At 47.9% G+C, this 18,734-nt stretch overlaps 1 protein-coding gene across 8 annotated transcripts in view; it reads left to right on the top strand.

The window, feature by feature from the left end:
* The window catches only part of pacsin2 (protein kinase C and casein kinase substrate in neurons 2), a 31,279-nt gene extending 13,102 nt beyond the window's left edge, over window positions 1-18,177 (top strand). For 5 of the 8 annotated variants that reach the window (XM_088646028.1, XM_088646027.1, XM_088646030.1 and 2 more), the window contains 11 exons: window positions 2,345-2,449; window positions 3,785-3,941; window positions 4,847-5,082; window positions 6,462-6,617; window positions 8,342-8,517; window positions 8,865-8,985; window positions 10,553-10,591; window positions 13,407-13,534; window positions 14,552-14,680; window positions 15,959-16,143; window positions 16,514-18,177. In XM_088646028.1, the coding sequence (XP_088502154.1) occupies window positions 2,393-2,449; window positions 3,785-3,941; window positions 4,847-5,082; window positions 6,462-6,617; window positions 8,342-8,517; window positions 8,865-8,985; window positions 10,553-10,591; window positions 13,407-13,534; window positions 14,552-14,680; window positions 15,959-16,143; window positions 16,514-16,626 (1,497 nt within the window). In that variant the 5' untranslated portion in view covers window positions 2,345-2,392 and the 3' untranslated portion in view covers window positions 16,627-18,177. The remainder of the gene's footprint in view (window positions 1-2,344; window positions 2,450-3,784; window positions 3,942-4,846; window positions 5,083-6,461; window positions 6,618-8,341; window positions 8,518-8,864; window positions 8,986-10,552; window positions 10,592-13,406; window positions 13,535-14,551; window positions 14,681-15,958; window positions 16,144-16,513) is intronic. The other 3 variants (XM_088646034.1, XM_088646033.1, XM_088646035.1) reach the window with 3 other exon arrangements.
* Window positions 18,178-18,734: the final 557 nt, after the last annotated feature.

Genomic DNA, 18,734 nt, shown 5'->3' with positions numbered 1-18,734 from the left:
TAAGTTCTGTTGTGTTCTAGTTTTGACAGTGGAGGCTGCCTGCTGAATCCCTGGTTGTCTGGCCCCCTGTCGACCCGCCTGGGGAGCTCTGGGGCTGCTGTGCTCGAATGGGCCGGAGCTCCTCCCTCGCGGCGTGCGTGTGCCCGTGCAGCACCGCTTGCCATCTGGGCGATCCGCCCCACAACCGAGACGGAGCGCGCCGCTTCCACCACCCAGTTTCCCCTCCGCGGCACGGGAGCTAAAAGTAGCTCCCGGAGAAGAAGCGACTGTGCCGCGCTCGTCTGAGCCCTCCTCTCTCGCTCTCTCTTGTGTGCGGCTCTGTGACAGGAGACGAGTGTGCGCGGTGGCATCCTGGAGGCACAGCCCTGCTGCCCTGCAAGCTGCTGCATGCCTGGAGCGCGGCTCTTGTCCGTTGTTTGTTTTCCTCGTCGGGGAGGAGAAAACGCCTCGGGCTGCCTGCTTAGCCCCGCTGCCTCCGCTCCGGCTGAGCGTCCCCTCCCCCCTCTCCAGCCTCATCGAGAATTGGGATGAGATAAGGGAGCTAAATTACTCTACCTGTACCAGGCTCGTTTTCCTTCAAAAGAATGGCAGGAATTTTCATCACTTCCTATGGAAAGTATGCATCGCTCGGGCCCCGTCCCGAGCTCCAGGAGGTGGGGAGGCTCAGGATTCGCCATCGGCCCCTGAGGAAGGAAAGACCTGCATCTGCTCCAGCGGCCTGGAACGTGACGCCCCCCAGGGGTCCACGGCCGTTCTGCTCCTTGTCATGGTTTGGCATTTTGTTCTGCATTTTTTTTTGTGATGTTTTCATTTTTTTCCTGGCAACCGGGGAATTAAATCTTAATCTCTTCCCTCCTTACGTTTTTTTTCCACAAACCCACAAAACCTCCATGAAAAGCGGCTGAGTGTTTCACCAAGCGGGGGGGGAGAGCTGCCTTCTCTCCCCAGTCTCCTCACATGCATTCCTTGCGCTGTGCTGTTGACTCCCGTTTTCATTCCTACATGCCACTCTGAGCGGCTGCCCCAGGAAACAGACTCGCTGGGGAAGCTCATCTCTGTGCCGATGCTGAGAAATCGTCTGCTCTTCGTGTTCTGCTGAGAACCTGGGGGCTGAGCTCTTGTACTTCGAAGCCTGTTCCCTGCTTCCCCTGCTCATTAGAGTTCCTGGCATCCCTCAAAGTGTGTCTCATGACAGGCAGAGCCCACCCCACAGACACAAGACGTACAAAACGCATAGGTGGACACTGGGAGAAATGATAAAAGTGTGCAAAGACAGGAACCCCTTTCCGGACAGGGTGGTGGTGGTCTGGCTTAATCAGCAGAAGGCTGCAGTGTCTTGTTGCTCTGTCTTGTTGCATTTTTGTATGATTTACCGAAAACAAAAGCCCAATTATTAACTTAGCTGACGTTCTTGGCAAACGTGAGTTGAGTGAGTTTCACTCCTGTGGCCAAGACCCCTGTTTGCAAGCCGGTAGCCCTCGGAGCAGTGCTGCTGGGGCCTTGCACACTGAGCCAGAGAAGCACTGCAGTGATGGATTGATTCATTGTTTTCTGCCATTGTTTTCTTTTTACCCTCACGGCTCCTCAAATAAAGAGGATCCTGGGGAACTGGTAAATGGTGCCAAAAAAGGGGTTGTGAAACACTGGCCAAGACGCCCCCTGCTGGGCAGCAGGAGGACTGAGCAGACTGTCCTGCTGCTGGGTGGGGTGCAAGCGCAGGCCGGGCCCCCAAAAGAGACACTTCCCCTCCTGTCCTATCTTGTGAGGCCCAGGGGTGAGGGTTGAAGTAGACCCTCTGTTTGTTAAAAATATTTGGTGTGATAAAAGGTTAGTGGCACAGCTGCCACATGGGTCCAGGGCTCTTTCAAGAATACACCAAGCTATTGGAATAGCTTGCAGCTGTCAGTTCTGCAGAGTTGGCGTTAGAAAGTGGCTGTAGCGGACAGCTCATTACAGATGATGGAATACAGCAGCTGCGCTGAAGAATCCTGAAGGTTCAGTGGTGAAAGTTTGTCGCTCAGATAACAGGTAGCAGGTGTAGCTTGTGTCTGGATGCTCCCTGATATGTTTGCAGCTGGATCTTAGTGATATGGCTAATATAACAGCACTAGCTGGTCAGGGTTCGAGTCATGAGCCGTGTCAACACGAGGGCTGCAACGGAACAGATAATGATGAATTCCACTGTTGAAAAAGAAAACTAAAAGTTTAGACTCTGGAGTTTCTTCAGATGTGAGGGGAAATGAGGGATGGAGGGGGAATGTGAGGGTAAAAGACAGCAGGAGGACCCTTGTGCACAGTGCACAGTTCAGGTCCTGAGTATATGTGTTTCTGTTTTACTTTTCAGGGATAGACGATTCCTGGACTTGGAGGGGATTGGCTTCATCTCTCAACGATGTCGAGTACCTGCGATGACTCCATGTTAGATGTCTCTAGCGATAGCTTCTGGGAGGTGAGTTTTAGAGCTACAGAGCAGTCCAAACTACAGCCAGGAGTTTAGTGTGCTGAAGTGATACCAACACATGAGCCATCTGTTTTGAGCACAGCACTGAGTCAGATCCAGCACAGCACTTCACCATACAGTATGTCATTAATTAAATGTCTGTTTATCCCAAACGCTACGGCTTTATATGAGAATCGTGCTTTGATTAGTGAAAAAAACATTAAAATAAACTTTAATCAATTTCAGCCTCTCTTTAACTCATAACTATTTTATAAGCAGAAACAAAACAAAAGTTCTTGGTTTCCAAGGGCATTTTTTGATGAACAAACGCTCATGTCGTTTAAGTCTGGTGCATGTCATTAAAAGATGCTGCGAAATACTACAAAGCTTTCGATATTCCTCTCCTGTTATTTTCAGTGTCGCTCTCCTTCATGTCTGAAATGACATGGAGTGTCTCAATGCCTGGAGGGTGTCCTGATGCCATTAGATATCATACCTTTTTGTCACCCTTTTCTTCCTGAAAACAGTACAGCTTTCATGTGAAGCATCATGAGAACCTCTTTTTTTCTGGAAAGGGCTACAATCGGGGAGTCCCTTCTCTCCACCAGTCCTTTGTTTGGTGCAGGTGATAAGCACCCATTGCTTTGATTATCCCTTGTTGTGGTCTGTGAAAAGACAAATTCCTAATGCAAGAAATTGTATATGGCCAATAAAGTGATCTTATTGACACCATCGCGCTTTACTGCGTTTCACCTTATGTCAGGGAGCTTGTCGGCGAGTTAAGGCCTGGAGTAATTACAGACATGCACAAGGGCACGTCTGTAATGTCGGCTACCCTGTGACAACTAAAGTGCAGTGACGGCCCGTAGCTCCAGAACAGCTGTCAGTTCAGTGTATCTGGCAGGCAGTGAACAGGGAACATGCCATGGCGCAGACGGTTCCGCAGAGACCTGGAGCACGCCTGGTTTCCATCTGAATCTCCTTACTTGGCGTGATCCTGACATGTTCTCGTTGCTTTCCGAGAGCGGGCAGCCCTGTGTCTGGTGTGGGACACTCGCCTCTGTGCAGGAATGGATCCCCTCCCCCAAACTTTTGGACGTCCGTTGACGAAGAGCCCCTGTTTGTAGGGCAGTTGGGCTGAGCCATAACTTCCTGGTCTGCTTGTTTTTTCCACTCCGTTTCGGAGGTGTGCTTGTTATTTGTTTTTGGGAGGGGGTGGCGTTCGTGAGGAGGGATGGGGGGGAGAGGTAGGAGCGGATGTTCTGTCTTTCGTTCTCGTTTTCGATGGTGTGCAGAAATTAAACCCGGTGCCCCGATCTCCTTCTTTCTCCTGCCCCCCCCCAGGTTGGGAATTACAAGCGCACGGTGAAGCGCATAGACGATGGGCACCGACTGTGCAGCGACCTCATGAGCTGCATCCACGAGCGCGCGCGGATCGAGAAGGCCTACTCCCAGCAGCTCACGGAGTGGGCCAGGCGCTGGCGGCAGCTCGTTGAGAAAGGTGAAGGGCTCGGCTTCGAGTGGGGCGGGGGTTGCTTTCAGCTTTCCGTTTTTCATCTGGCGCAAGAGCGCATTCGGGGGTTTTCCTTTCTGTTGTTCCAGTACGGCCCATAAACACACGGCCTGTTCTCACAGTGTGCATTCTCGAACCTTTCAGTAGAAGTAACAAGCGAGCAGCAGTGCACAGAGACAGCATATTACCTTTTTGCAGTGCCTGGCCAAACCTTAAATCGCTTTCACGGGAAAAAGCATTAACGTGTAGGTCACTACCTACTGTCGTGCTCTACAAACACAACATGCTTTTGTGTTGTGAGAAGAAACAAATTATTCAAATTTGAATCATGAAATAATTCAGATTCCTCGGACTCTGGAACACCAAGCTGACAAGTAGCGATTTTCTGACTTAGCTGGAATTGCATGCCTGTAAAACTTCACAGTCTTCTCTCGGGCGTGCCCTGCCAACAGGACATGCCCTGGATGTTGTGCACCTGAGACGTGTTATGCTGAACACACAGCGTTGTAGATGGCAGAGGTTTGTTTTATGTCAACAACAGGGCAGAGGTGTTCACTTCATGCCCACCGAGGTTGTCCATTTAATTGAAAATGAGCATGCAGGCAGAGGGGTTAATGATTATAGTTTGGAGGAATAACCTGCTCTCAGTGCCCATTTTCCGTCTTGTTGCCAGGCTTGTTAAAGCGAACCCTCCCGTGTCGCATTGGCCACCTGCCTGTACAGACCTGTCGGGAGTTCTAGGTACCGTAGCCCAGCAGGCATTTCAGTTAAAAGTGAAACGTTTGAGTGTTCGGCTCATGTCAAGCAGAAGGAAAGCCAAGCGCTTAAGGTCGTGCTCCCCACACGCGGAGCGCCCCTCCTTCTAACTGGGAGTGCGAATGGGATGTGCGCAGGGCCCCAGTACGGCACGCTGGAGAGGGCCTGGACCGCGGTGATGACTGAGGCGGAGAAGGTGAGCGACCTGCACATGGAGGTCAAGGGCGCCCTGATGAACGAGGACTTCGAGAAAGTCAAGAACTGGCAGAAGGAGGCCTACCACAAGCAGATGATCGGGGGGTTTAAAGAGACAAAGGAAGCCGACGATGGGTTTCGCAAGGCCCAGAAGCCCTGGGCAAAGAAACTGAAAGAGGTTTGTTTAATATTCCCATTTTGCGCGGTTTGTGTAATGCGTTCACAGTTTTCAATCGATGAACTCCTGCAAATCTCGTGACCCAGCTCTTGAAGTTGCATTGTATCTGGTACAGAGCGTGCCAGGGCACCAGTCTAATTCTAGGATGCTTTTTTAAAGCTCCTATTTTGAAGTAAATCTAATTAATACTTACAGTACGCAGTCAGGGGGGAAAAAAAATTCTATGCAAGTTTATCATTAGTTCAGCTCAGGCGTAATGGAAAACATTTTGTCATGTGTGGTTATTGTCTTTGAACATTGTTTGGCAAAATCACGTGAGGCTTTTTTTTCCATTTGGAAGTTTTCAGGTGACTTCTTTCTGATTTCTGTGAGTTTTTCTGCACTTCAGCAAAGCTGTGTGTCCAAAGTTCTGTTGCCGTCATCACTGAGGTCTTGATCACTCTTGTCTGTGAGGTGTAACCATGGAGTACAAAGCATTATGTCTCTGTTTATAACCTTTGGAAACTACTGAATAAGAAGTCTGAAACACTAGACCTTCAAAATGAACTGCACTAACTTATTATAACAGCAACATTCAACTTTTAACAGAGATTTCAAAGGATATGCAGAAGGAGCGAATATCTGAATTTGGTGAATTTTTGTTTTGATAATGAGGGAAAAAGAGAAAAGAAAAAGTCTTTAGGAAGTTCTGCTGTGCTTCTGAGACCTGTTTTATTGCTGTGCTTTGTTACTACATTGGTAAATGTCTGAACAGACCCATTCATTAATGGATTCATTATCCTTTCCTGTTGTGATAGTCTTTCTTTTCAAACTATTCGAGTTTGAAGCCCTTATGTTGTACTCGTAGAAGGAATTGGCTCCTGTGGGATATTTTTAGTGTGTAGGCTGTTGGCATAGACTGAGGAAATAGTATTGTCTTGACTACAGTACATATCCCTTGTTTGTCCAAAACCCACTGATAAAACTGAGAGAGAACCAAATAAAAAAAACTCTTGGAAAGATTAATTTAGAATTTTTTGCAGTTACTGTTAAGAAAAACAAATTGATGGACATGTGATAAACTCTTTACCAGAACTGCTGTCTGTTCTACTGATCACTACAGATAGAAGGTGTGATTGCATTTTATGCATGTCTGATGATTGAATGAAAAAGACGTGATGCTTTTAATGCTGTAAACACAAATGTGCAGCCTGTAGAAAGTTGTTCCTTATTGTCACAATATGGTGAATAAACTCCTGTTTCGGTCCATTTCACATGTGGATGTAAACCATTTATATGTGGCACCACAGCTAGATAACTACTTACAGTTTACAGCCAAGCAACCACCACGCTCGAGCAAGTTCACCAAAACTATTTTAAAATATTTTTTTCTGTTTTAGGTAGAAGCTACCAAGAAGGCATATCACTCCGCCTGCAAAGAAGAGAAGCTGGCAACAACGAGGGAGAGCTCCAGCAAGCTGGACCCCAACCTGAACCCCGAGACACAGAAGAAGCTGCAGGACAAAGTGGAAAAGTGCAGACAGGAAGCGCAGAAGGTGGGGGGGCGGGAGAGCGTGTGTGAGTGTGTGTACGCGCGCACAAGCCGGTCTCGCGAACCGCGGGTGTGTTCTCGGTCGCCCCTGGCGACGGCTCTTCAATACCGTGCAGCCACAACATCTGATGCTGCTGGTCGCTGGCCTGTAAACTTTGTCCTGCTTGTCAGTTTCATGTCGTGAGGTTGGAAACTCTGCCATTGGCTTTCAGTAGGTCTTGCCTTCTGCTAAATGTGTCTTCTGTGCAGTCTAGACAGTAGTAAGTTGACGAAGATTATTAACGCTAATGTTGTGAAACAACAGTTACTTTACATGTAGCACTTTATTAAAGGGTGTGAGGTGATAGGAAGGTCATTGTCACATTTACTTAAATAATATTTTAGTTCTAAATAGTGTTTTATCAAGTAAACACTATTAGTGACTGTTAATGCGAAATTACAAGTTAACTATATTAGTAAATAATGTAAATATAATAATGTATTATATTACTTTATAATAATCACTAAATTATACGATAAAATTATCATTAATATTTTATGTATGTTAAGTTTCTTAATGCATGTTTCAAAATTACAGAATTATGCCCCAATATCGGCACCAACGCACTATTAGAGCAGAGTACTGCACAGAAATCAAAACTTAAGCATTCAGTATCTTCATCCTTCATTATCATTCTGTTTCTACATAGTTCTTACACCAGGTTTGTTTGTGGTAGAACACAGTGTTCATGGAGCAAAGGGCCTGCAAATGAGTCCCTCTGGTATTTCAGCAGGACTCCTAGTCTGTGTCCCAGTAGGATGTTTCCCTCCCAGCCTGTGGCCAGTAGTGTTGGATACTGTCAGGCAGAAGAGAGCTCAGTGTCGACAGTGTTCATTAGCTACCTGATTGGAGGACACAATACAGCCAGGTGTCTCAAGGTTACCGTTTATGGAACTGTTGGAGAAGGATCAGAACACTTCCGGGTCAACACGGCAGTCAGAGGTCACAGGCGATGGTTGCAGCAGTTGCTGATGCATGTGTATCGAAACCCGCAATTCCCTACTGAATGACACTCAAACAAAACGCCTCTGTAAAGCGTTAGTTTAAAGAAAAAAAACGAGCTATAGAAACTATTCAAAGGAAAAGATAGAATAATGCAGGAATCGCCTTGCCCAAAAGATCCAGAACTGCGAGATCAATAGGGGTGACTGGCTGCCAGAAAACACCTGTAGAGGAAGGATCCGCTGCTGTAAAAGCGGACTGCTGCTCGTCTTGCTGGAGACCAATTAATCGTATGTGCTAAGACCGCAGGATGTGCTTCCAGGTAGATCAAATCTAGCAGGTCACGAGTTTGCATACGAGCCCAGCATGCTCCTCCAGTTTGCAGTTTGCAGCAAATTGTCATTGGATCTTGTCTGGCTTACTTGCTGCATGAGAACAGTGTTTCTTTGAAATATCTTTAAAGCCCATCGGACAGTTATGGGATGACCCCTGTGATGTCAAGTGTTAACCTTTAGGCTCCGCGGCTGAACCCTGACAACCCCTTCGTCGCGGGGGAAGCTGTGTATTTGTCCCCGTGAAATGTGAGTTTCTGCAGTGAAGTGCGTTTACTCGGTTTAGTCGTTCGCCCTCTGGCCTCGTGGAGGAGCTTACCTTGGGGAGGTGCGAGTGGGAGTCCCTGCCGCGTGCCGCGCCGTGCCGTGCCGGCGTCCTGGCTGACCCTCGCGTGTTGATCTCTGTCCGCGCAGACCAAGGAGAAGTACGAGAAGGCCCTGGAGGAGCTCGATAAGTGCACGCCCCAGTACATGGAGAACATGGAGCAGGTGTTCGACCAGTGCCAGCAGTTCGAGGAGAAGAGAATCGACTTCTTCAAGGAGCTGCTGCTGGAAGTGAAGAAACATCTGGACCTCTCTACCAACCCCGGGTGAGACACCGCGTATGAGCACACTGACCTGCGTCTCCCTGGGGCTGGCTGTCAATTCATCCTCCGTTAAGAGCCACGATACTCATATGTTTAGGCCATTCTTCACTTGTTGGAACTAGTGGCTTTAGTTGATTTCCTATGGCAAGGCATACTTGAAAATCTAGTATACTCGCTAGTGCGATTCTCTTTTAGCGAGCATTCGTGCTAGGACAGGTATTCTGTTGGAGTTATGCTATCTGACGTGCTGACAGCAGACTAGAGTTCATGCAGAAACTGCTCCCTGCCTGGTGATATGGTAATATGATGCCTCTGTGTGAGTTTCATGCAACAGACGGTTTTGTTTGCAGCTATGCGGCGATTTACCATGACCTGGAAGACACAGTCAATGCCGCCGATTCCGACGAGGACCTGAAGTGGTTCAGATCTAACCACGGCCCTGGGATGCCGATGAGCTGGCCACAGTTTGAGGTACCGTGCACGCCGATCTCGACCCGCCGAGCCCAGGAAGAGAGCTGCATGAGGTTAGGGGAGTGAGCACAGTGCTCTCTGTGGCTGCTCACTACGCTGTCCACAACTGCTACAAAAACACTACCAATGCCATTACCATTTGGTTATTTTAATCCACACAACCCGAGTCAGAAATGAGAATGGAGAGAGTATTGTCATGCATACTTTTAAATGTTAAATGTTTGGAATGCAGGAATATTCAACCGTCAGTGGGCATCACTGCCGAGATAATGCATTTGCTGATAACATCATTAGGTGTCCTGTTACACGTTTATATTGAAATCCTAGGGAAATGAAGCGCTGGAGGCATGTGTGGTTCTGAAATTGATGCGCTTCTTCGTTATCTGCACGGGGGCATCTCACAATGCAAAAACCAGCTCTGGCAGGCTGGATTAAACCAGATTAAACAGTCTGGCGGACAGAGGACTTGAGGTTTATTTTAAATATCACACAATGCAAATTGTCATGTCAGGTGAAAATGTCACATTGTAAAGAGCAGTCTTGGCATTAGAGGTCACTTGCACAGAACACTGGTCACACAACCGGCGGAGCAGTGGCTCTGTGGCTCAGGATCTGCGCCTGTGGCTGGAAGGTTGCTGGTTCAAATCCCGCAGCCGGCAGAGGAATCCTACTCCACTGGGCCCCTGAGCAAGGCCCTTCACCCCAGCTGCTCCAGGGGTGCCATATAAATTACTGACCCTGCGCTCTGACCCCCAGCTTCTCTCCCTGTATGTGTGTCTCATGGAGAGCAAGCTGGGGTCTGCGAAAAGACAAATTCCTTATGCAAGAAATTGTATATGGCCAATAAAGTGATGTTACGTTGTTGTTATTGTTACAACGGAGCAGATACCCATCCAATGATTTCTCATTGATTGGCCTTGTGTTTTATATACAGAAGGGTCTGACGGGGATAATATCACACAGCTCTGGACCATCCTACAGTGCTTAGGCACGTTAATTGTAAAACAGTCTTACAGTAGATTCATTAACTTTACAATCTTGAAATAGAAGTCTATGGTCCCCAATTAACAATCCTCATAATACATTTTGTTTTCATCATACTTTTACTGAGTCTTTTAATTCCTCTAGTAGCACGATGTTTAAACTCTTAAACATGCCACATGTTTTTTTTAAATGATTTTGTCAAAATAAAGCCCATGGTTGGATTGTGTTCTTAGTGTGCAATACTGATAGTACAGGTCAATAACAGTTACCTCTCACAGGAACAGCACCATGAAGACATGTGCAAGAAATACTCTTTTGTTATTTGAAACACTTCTCTTGTAAATGTAAAAGTAATGTAATAACTGTCTGTTCCACTTGTTCATAGTGGGTTTAGTTTTGTGTATAGACCTCTATAGTATAGTACAATGGTGGGGCTATAGGTATTTAAGATGCCACAATCATTTTATTGTGTCACAGTACAATTTTTAATGAGCACAGTATAGCTTAAGCTTGATCTTATATGACCTGCCCATGTCCAGCTGATCCAACCCATTGTTTTCTTGCTTTTTAACCCTTTTAACAGACATATGAAGCACCACTGAATAGGAGATGGTCCATAGTAGTGAGTTTTGCATGAAAATGGACTTTTTTAAAATCTGCGTAGTGGTTGTGGGGTTGATGTCTGAACCCCAGAAGTCTTGATGCTTTTCTTCTCAACTGTCTCCCCTTGAGTCGGTGCTGTGGCGAGGCATAAGCACGCAACTCTGGATGGCCAGCGCCTTTCTGCTTCCCCTTGTGATTGGCCCATGCGTTGTCCTGCTGTCTTGCTGAGATGCCGACATCAAATGTTGCCTGCTTCTTGTGCATTTTGGGAGAAAATGGCTGTTCCTATTTGGCCTAGGATGACACCCGCAGTGCTCGCAAATGGAAACGTGTGCTTGCTTTATCACCGCGATTCAGATTATAACCGAGCTCGTGAGTAATGGGAAAGTTCCATCTCGGGAGCCTTGCTCGTTTCGAGTTGGCTGGATGGGGAAGCTCGCTGCTTAACCGACAGAGTCCCCCCCTTGGCCTTTACCCTTTTACTGCAGGCAAGGAACCAGCGTGTAAAGCAGCTCCTGTGTCAGTCTTTTAAAGATCCTTCAAGCAGGTTTGGCTTTTCAAACTGAAGGGTTTGGGGGTGCTGTTCACCCCACACCCACTGCCCTGGTCAGTTTGAGGTCTCGCTGACAGCACTCTCTCGGGGACACAGGTCACCCTGCCTGGCTTGTGACTTAAATCAGTGCATGTTTCCCCTTCAGTCTCGCTGTCCAATCAGCTTATTTCTTTCACTGTTTTTTTTTTTCTCGTGTAGAAAATTTAATGATTCTTTCCGTTTTTTAAATGCTCTCGATGGGTAAAGAGTGACGTAAGTGTTGGTGTTTTCTTCTACTCCCTTTTTGTGCGGTGCAGGAGTACCGTACCGTAGTTTTTTGGTAGGCAGTTTCTCCCGAACTGTGTTCAATACACTTCACTTTTTATGACGCCTCCTGTGTCACAGTGACAAAAATGACCAGAGACCAACAGCTGCAGGCCAGCGCACTATTGAGGAAGTCTCGTGCCCTGCATGGAGCACAGACTGGTTTTAAATGGAAAACCGTGATCACAGAGAGGGTGTTTCCGAGCAAAGGGCACAGCCTCAAATCGCTGAGCTCTGAGGGCTTTTCTCTCCTCGGAGAGGTTGCGGAGTATTTCAGCAGTGAGGGAGCTGCTAGAGAACATCCCAGGTGTATAACCCACTTCTGTCTAGAGGTCTGGGAACTGTTCCTCAGGGCGGGGATCTGGTGTTGGCAGATTCTCCTCTGCTAGTGGAAATGTAGTTTAACACTTCCTAAGAGTGCAGCAGCAGCTCTGTAGAACCACACCCCTGGGTTCCTATGCCCATCCTTCAGAAGCAGTCTCATCTCTGCGTTGCCCTGAGATCTCCATGTGGGTTGGCTAATTCCAGCGATGGTCTGTCACTGTTTCTCATCACTGTTTTGCAGGTAAGGTCTTAATTGTGCTACACGGACGTGCTCTCAGGAAAGTAATGCTTAGACTTGACTTTGGTGGATTCCTTTGGGGCTGTGCTGCATCCTGGAACGGTCATTTTGAGACCATTAGATTGACCTTTGTATTTTTATTCACGTTTCTTTACGGGGAGGTAGTACGGAATGACATGTTCATGAACTTTTTGTGGAACCTGTGGTTCGGAGTTCATTGTTGGTTGAGGAAAATAGAAGTGAAAGAATCTCCTGTCAGCTGCGCCCATTGTACAGCCTCAGTTTCTCACAGTTTTGCTTTCCCCTTTTGAACATTCCTTTTACTTCAGTTTTATTTTTCGTTTTCCAAGGAAAGGCTGCTTTGGAACAATGTGTGTTCTGTGAGCACAGGTACCCATGTATGTCAGCTAGGTGTGTGCCTATGTGGAGGCTGTCCTGGACAGTAGCCCGCGTAAAACCAGGAGGGAGAGAGAGAGAGAGAGAGAGACTGCTGCCTCCAAGCGGGAGCAGACCCGTCTTCTCTAGTGTAGAGGAACGTTTTATTGAACAGCGCAGGGGTCCTCTGAGTTATGAAACAGGCTGACAGTGGATCTGGGGCATTACACAGTAAATAATAAAGTGTAGGTTATTCAAAAATAAAGAATCCCTGCACCATGGCTTCCGGTAGGAAGGAGGAGGCATGAATTACAGTAGCCTTTGACACTTGGGTTGGTTTGTTCACATTGAGCTCCAGTTGCTGCAATTGGCTGGTTATTCGTGAACCTGTCTGGAAGGGCCATGAACACTCTGACCCGCCTCTCGGGGATTCAGTCACTCCATAGTGACCCCCCACCCCTGTGAAGTACGTGAAAGAAAGAATGAAGCTGCTTTATATGCAAATAATCTGCTTTACACTTTGTTATATCAGCAATCGCTAGTGTGACTTGACACCTCTGTTATAACATTGAGATTTTCAGGTTTACTGTAGCTATGCGTCGCTCCTGGTGTGTTCAATGGGTTTCCCACAGCTGTGATTCGCTATGCCGAAAGCAGTGATTAGAATCTGTATTTTAATTGTAATCATAAGCACATTCGTTGCTTCTCAGATTTGCATGCCAGAAGATGCTTTTAAAACGTTTTTAATAAAAATCAAGTGCTAATTCTAACTTTTTGTACACAGCGCAGCTGTGCAGACCTTTTACACATTTTCAGTGCAAAAAATACCTCAAGCTGTAGTCGTCTGCTGTATATGAGCATCCTTCTGAGATTTTCAGGCATGTTAATTGAGAATCAGGTTATGAAATGAAAGCGTTGCCTCCTACCTCTGTGGGCCGTGAGCTGAAATATTTTCCGCTGGGATGGCGCGCGGCGGTCCGGGCCCGCGGGGGCGGGGGGCCGCCGGGCTGAGCAGCAGCCTGAGGTGCCGGTGTGTTGCAGGACTGGTCGCTGGACCTGAACCGGACCCTCAGCAGGCGGGACAAGAAGAGGCCCAGCGATGGGGTGACTCTGACAGGCATCAGCCAGACCGGGGAGCAGGCCGTGCCGCCGGCCAGGAACAGCAGCAGGTACTGTGCCCCGGCGTCTGTGACCCCCACACACACACACACACACACACACACTCTGAGGCAGCCTGTCGCACGGCCTGCCTGCCGGCTCATCGGCCCTCCGGCCTCCCGGCGCGGAAGATAATTCCGGCACGCCGACTTTTAAAAGCTGCGATTTTGTCACGGTCTTATCGGAACTGCAGATTTCTTTCTCTCGGCTCAGCGGGCCGTGCGGCGGACAATTCAGGACCTCAGTCGGTATTTGCAGAAGCTTGTTGACATTCCAATGCTTAATATTTAATTTAGTGATACTCTTCTGTTGATATTTGACTTGCGTCAGTTTGGTATGCTTTTCTAGCGGAAACATAATCGTCTGTCACGGCTGTGGTGCCTGTCCAGACCGCTCCGCCAAGCACTGGATTACCAGTGAAGTTGTGCTCGTACATGGTGGACCCAAGGAGACATGGACACCAGCCATGTTCTCCGACAGAGACGGGTCACTCGGAAGTTTCTTGTGTCGCACTTCGGCCCACAGTCCCTCTCAAGCCTGAGGACCCTGCCTCTGCCTTTCCTGCCCCGCTTTCTGGGCCTCAGCTGGCCGGTCGCACAGGCTGGCTATTTCAAAACCCAGCAACTGTGCTTTTCTGTCCCAAATGCTAAAACGCTTCACAGTGCAGCGCAGTGCAGCTTGTACAGCAATGTGTTAGTCGAAGTCGAGGTCAGTAAGTAACCTGTGAACCCAGAATCCTGTGATGTTTTGGGGAACGTCCTGTGCAGAAGCTGAGTATTGAGATGTGAAGCCTTAAAGGCCCACATTATAAAGCAGGCAATGATTTATAATGCACATGCAATATGGATTAAAGTTTTTGTTCCTGTACAAAATAAAATTGAATATATGCCTGTAAACATAACCTATTTATCTGGATGCGTAATTGACCATGTGGTTAATGATCATCACTTATTTCCTTCTGTGTGTTTTCTCCCGCATTGAAGATGCAGCTGTGTTGTAACCCTCTGTTTCCCCATTATTAACCTCAGTGTGCAGAATAGCTCTGAACAGCCCAGCTTAAACCCCTTCGAAGAGGAGGAGGAAGAGGAGGAAACTGTGAAAGAAGAACAAAACAGCAGTCCAGTCAGTGAAAAAAAAGAGGAGGTTAAAACTAAAAAGTTGGTGAAAGCCTATTTTCATTGTCTTAAAAACCTTTTCCCTCCCTCTCTTTTCCCTTCTCAGTCTTCCAGGTGTCTGTGTACTAATGCATGGACTTCACTGGATGTGGACTTGTCTCTCTGCAGTGCTGTGGAAAATCACGTCTCTTAACAGAGTTTTGTCTCGATGATCAGCCTGTCATTTTATTTCCTTCATAAACACGGGTTCGGTGCTACTGTGCAGTCAAACCTGTTGCTCATATTCAGAGAAACTGGGGGACATGAGAGGAAATTGTGCAGAAGAGCATTTTAAAACCGAGAGCAGACTTCACTGCTTTACACAGAGGGTTGTGGGAGCATGGAACAAACTCCCGAGCTTTGCTGTTGAAGCCGACAACCCTGGCTTCTTTCAAAAGATGCCTGGCAGATCAATTGGCTACTGAAAACTTCAAAAGCTACATGAGCTGAACGGCTTCTCGTTTTTTACTTTCGTTCTGCTCTTCTGCTCACTGAGGACTGAGTAAAGAGATTTAAAATTCAGGGACCATCCCAGGCTCTTCCGTGTTCGCGTGTTCCACGTCATGCGTGCGGTCTGCAGCTCCGTCGCTCCTCTCACGTCAGGTAGCTGACATCAGGAGGAGCTGGGACCCAGGTGACCGTTGTGGGTGGCATGGCTCCACACAGGTTCGACTGTATAAGCAGCTTCGGCCCCGTGCCTTTTCCCCTTGTGCCCTCCCCCTTTGTGTGTGTTCTGCGTGTGCGTCCGTGCGTGATCAAGCGCACATCTCTCGAGCCCCCGCGGGTGGCCGGGTCGGCACGCCGCTGCGAGCTCGTGATGGGACTGCAGGCGGACCTGCAGGACGTCTGCCTGTGCTCAGACCCTGGGCTCTTGCCTTCAGTGACTTTGCATCGCCCTGTCAAACCCCATTGTACGGCGTCAGACTCCGGTGAACTAATACATAGTGCGGATTTCTCTAACTGGATCCTTGTGCTTCAGTGTTTGTCTTTGCCACACCTCAAAATAAACAGAACAGGCTTTGCTTGCTGACAGATGGTTTGTGTTTTGCACAGGCGGTAAAAGCATTGAGTGTGCCGACACCCAGTGGGCTTTTCAGTAAGGTCTGTTCACCTCTCCTGTTGCCGTTTTCAAAACGCTTCAAAACATCTTAACAGCCTTTTTGTTTTGTAGCCAGAAACTGCTCTCTCTTTTTCCGGAGCTAGCCTGCTCTGTTGGCTCCTGTGCCGATGATGATTACCAAGCCCCTGACGGGTTGGCTGTGTCTGTGGGTGTTTTTGCAGCGCTGGCAGTGGGGAGAAGCCCCAGGACTTGTCCGACGACGAGTCGGGGAACCCCTTCTCCGCGACCAGCGCCAACGGCAACGGGAACCCCTTCGAGGAGGAGCCGTCCCCCGGGATAGAGGTGCCGGTCAAGGCGCTGTACGACTACGACGGCCAGGAGCAGGACGAGCTCAGCTTCAAAGCTGGTGCGATGGCCTCTTCTTTAGTTGCAAGATTTGGTTTTTCCCTGGGGCTGGGGTGGGGGGGGGTGGGAAGTGAGCAGAACCACGAAGATGCCAGCTTTTTGTCCGGCAACGATCCGGCTTTGGACGGGGGGAGGTGTGCGGCTGATGAAAGGCAGCGTAGGCCCCCTCCTTTTCGGTCGTTTGAGCTGCGGCCTGTCGGCCTGCGGACCTCAGTCACGCGTTCGGAGACCGACGCAAAAGAGCAGTTCAGACCCCAATCGAGTCCGCCGGCTCCAGGGCTGTGCGAGTGGCGCGTCATGGTCTTGGAAAGAGAGTTCTCACCTCGCCTTTTGTGTTTTTGTCTTTTTCCCTTCCCTCCCCGTTCCTGAAGGCGACGAGCTGACCAAGATCGGCCACGAGGACGAGCAGGGCTGGTGCAAAGGGCGACTGAAGGACGGCCAGATCGGGCTTTACCCGGCTAACTACGTGGAAGAGCTCCAGTAACCGGGAGGAGGGGGGGGGGGAGCGTTTTCGCGAAAAATGGTACATTATTTAGCTTCTCGTAATCTTCCAAGGACTGCGGTGAAAGAGTGAACTGTGTACATACAGAACACCAGATGTTGCGCTGGTGCCCAGTGTTTGATCTCCGGGTGGTGCTGAAGCAGGTCTCGCCGGGGCTCGGCTCTCAAGCGAGCGCGTCGAATCGCTCGGCGAGGATCGGCCGCTGCATCGCAATGCGGAGCAGACCGCACTAGACCTGTCCGCACGGGCACCGCAGAGCAGGAGCCTGGAGTTTGCTTTTGCAGGCCTTGTAAATACGATTTTATGCTGTTTTGAAATACCCTCTTATTTTTTTAACGTATAGTGTTAATATTGGTGCACGTGGAGCGCTCGGCGATGGCTCTGTGCAGCGCTGCTGCGGCCGTGGTCTGTTCAGGTTGCCAAGAAGCACGGGGAGGCCCGTGTCGGCTGTATGTCGTCTCCGCTTTGGGGTGTGAGGGAATGAGTGTCTGTATCGTGTTGCAGCTGCTCGTCTTTGAACTCCGTGCTGTTGGGGCCTGTGATAAACTCTCCTCCGGGAGTCGCAGCTGCTGGGAGCACATGGACCTTCCGGCTCAGGCTGGGTATCCGTGTGGACAGCATCGACACCGTACAATACTTATTTTATCCCAAATATTACACATCTGTTATTTTTTTTTCTTATTGGCAGTAATGGGTAGCCTTTCATTTCTGGCTGTATGGCTGCGCTAGTACTTAAATGAGCAAATTTCAGGCCTCAATCTAAAAATAGTAACTGTTCTTATATATATATAGACTCAGACGATTTATTTTTAAATGCCTTATGTCTCCCTCGATGCTGAAATATTTATTGAGTCAGCACTGGACGTTTCAAGTGGTGCTGATCACTATTTTAGAAACTGTGGTAAAAGATGTTGAAAGAACAACAATGAATGTTTTCACTTATATAAAGTATTTTCACTTGTATATAACAATGAACAACTAGAAATTTGGGGTTTCTTTTACATATAAATCAAAGAAAGATAATTTATACCATCTTTAGCCGCTTCCTTGATGTTTGTAGAATGCTGTGATTTAAGTCAATTTGTATAGTAGTTGAATATTTTTATTAAATGTCATGAGTGATTGGGTTATCTTACTACTTGTAAATACACATTTGTTTCTCAGAGGGTAATGTCATGGAATCAATAAATTTAAGAAACCCATGAGGGTTACATTTCATTTTTTAATTATAAATTAAATTTAATGCATTTGCTATTGTTCTCACAGTTAATTATATTTCCGCTTTAATTACTTATGTATTCCTGTTTTTCTTCCTCCTCTTGCTCCTAAGAAATATTATTTGTGAATTCGAGCTAGCAACGTTTTTTGCCATTATTTGAAATGAAAGTTTCTCCGAACATGCAACTGCAGGCGTTTTGGAAGAACATGTAGTATCAGCACCTTGTAAGAATGTAATTAAAAATTAAGCTACACTTGCACAGTTCTTTTTGTAAATGGCTCACTTTTATCATAAAATAAAAGGATTGCAAAAGGTTTTTGATTTCATGATGAGTTTGTTACACGAAGGAGACATGACTGCTCCAGATAGGGAGAAGATTCAATAATTGCTTACACTTATATAGCGCTTTTCTGGAAACTCCACTCAAAGCTCTTCACAGGTAATGGGGATCCCTTCCACCACCACCAGTGTGCAGCCCCACCTGGATGATGCACCAGTACACTCCCCACACACCAGCTCTCAGTGGGGAAGAGAACAGAGTGCACCAGTACTCTCCCCACACACCAGCTCTCAGTGGGGAGGAGAGCAGAGTGATGAAGCCAGTTCAAAGATGGGGATTATTAGGAGGCCATGATTGGTAAAGACCAAGAGGAAATTTGGCCAGGACACTGGGGTTACACCTCTACTCTTTTCGAGAAACACCCTGGGATTTTTAATGACCACAGGGTAAGGACCTCAGTTTTACATCTCATCCGAAGGACGGCGCCTGTTTACAGTATAGTGTCCCGGTCACTATACTGGGGCATTAGGACTCACACAGACCGCAGGGTGAGCGCCCCCTGCTGGCCCCACTAACACCTCTTCCCGCTGC

This window comes from Lepisosteus platostomus, chromosome 9, assembly GCF_059453375.1.
Source record: "Lepisosteus platostomus isolate fLepPlt1 chromosome 9, fLepPlt1.hap1, whole genome shotgun sequence".
Classification (NCBI taxonomy): domain Eukaryota; kingdom Metazoa; phylum Chordata; class Actinopteri; order Semionotiformes; family Lepisosteidae; genus Lepisosteus; species Lepisosteus platostomus.
This window is presented reverse-complemented; position numbering and strand designations above follow the sequence as displayed.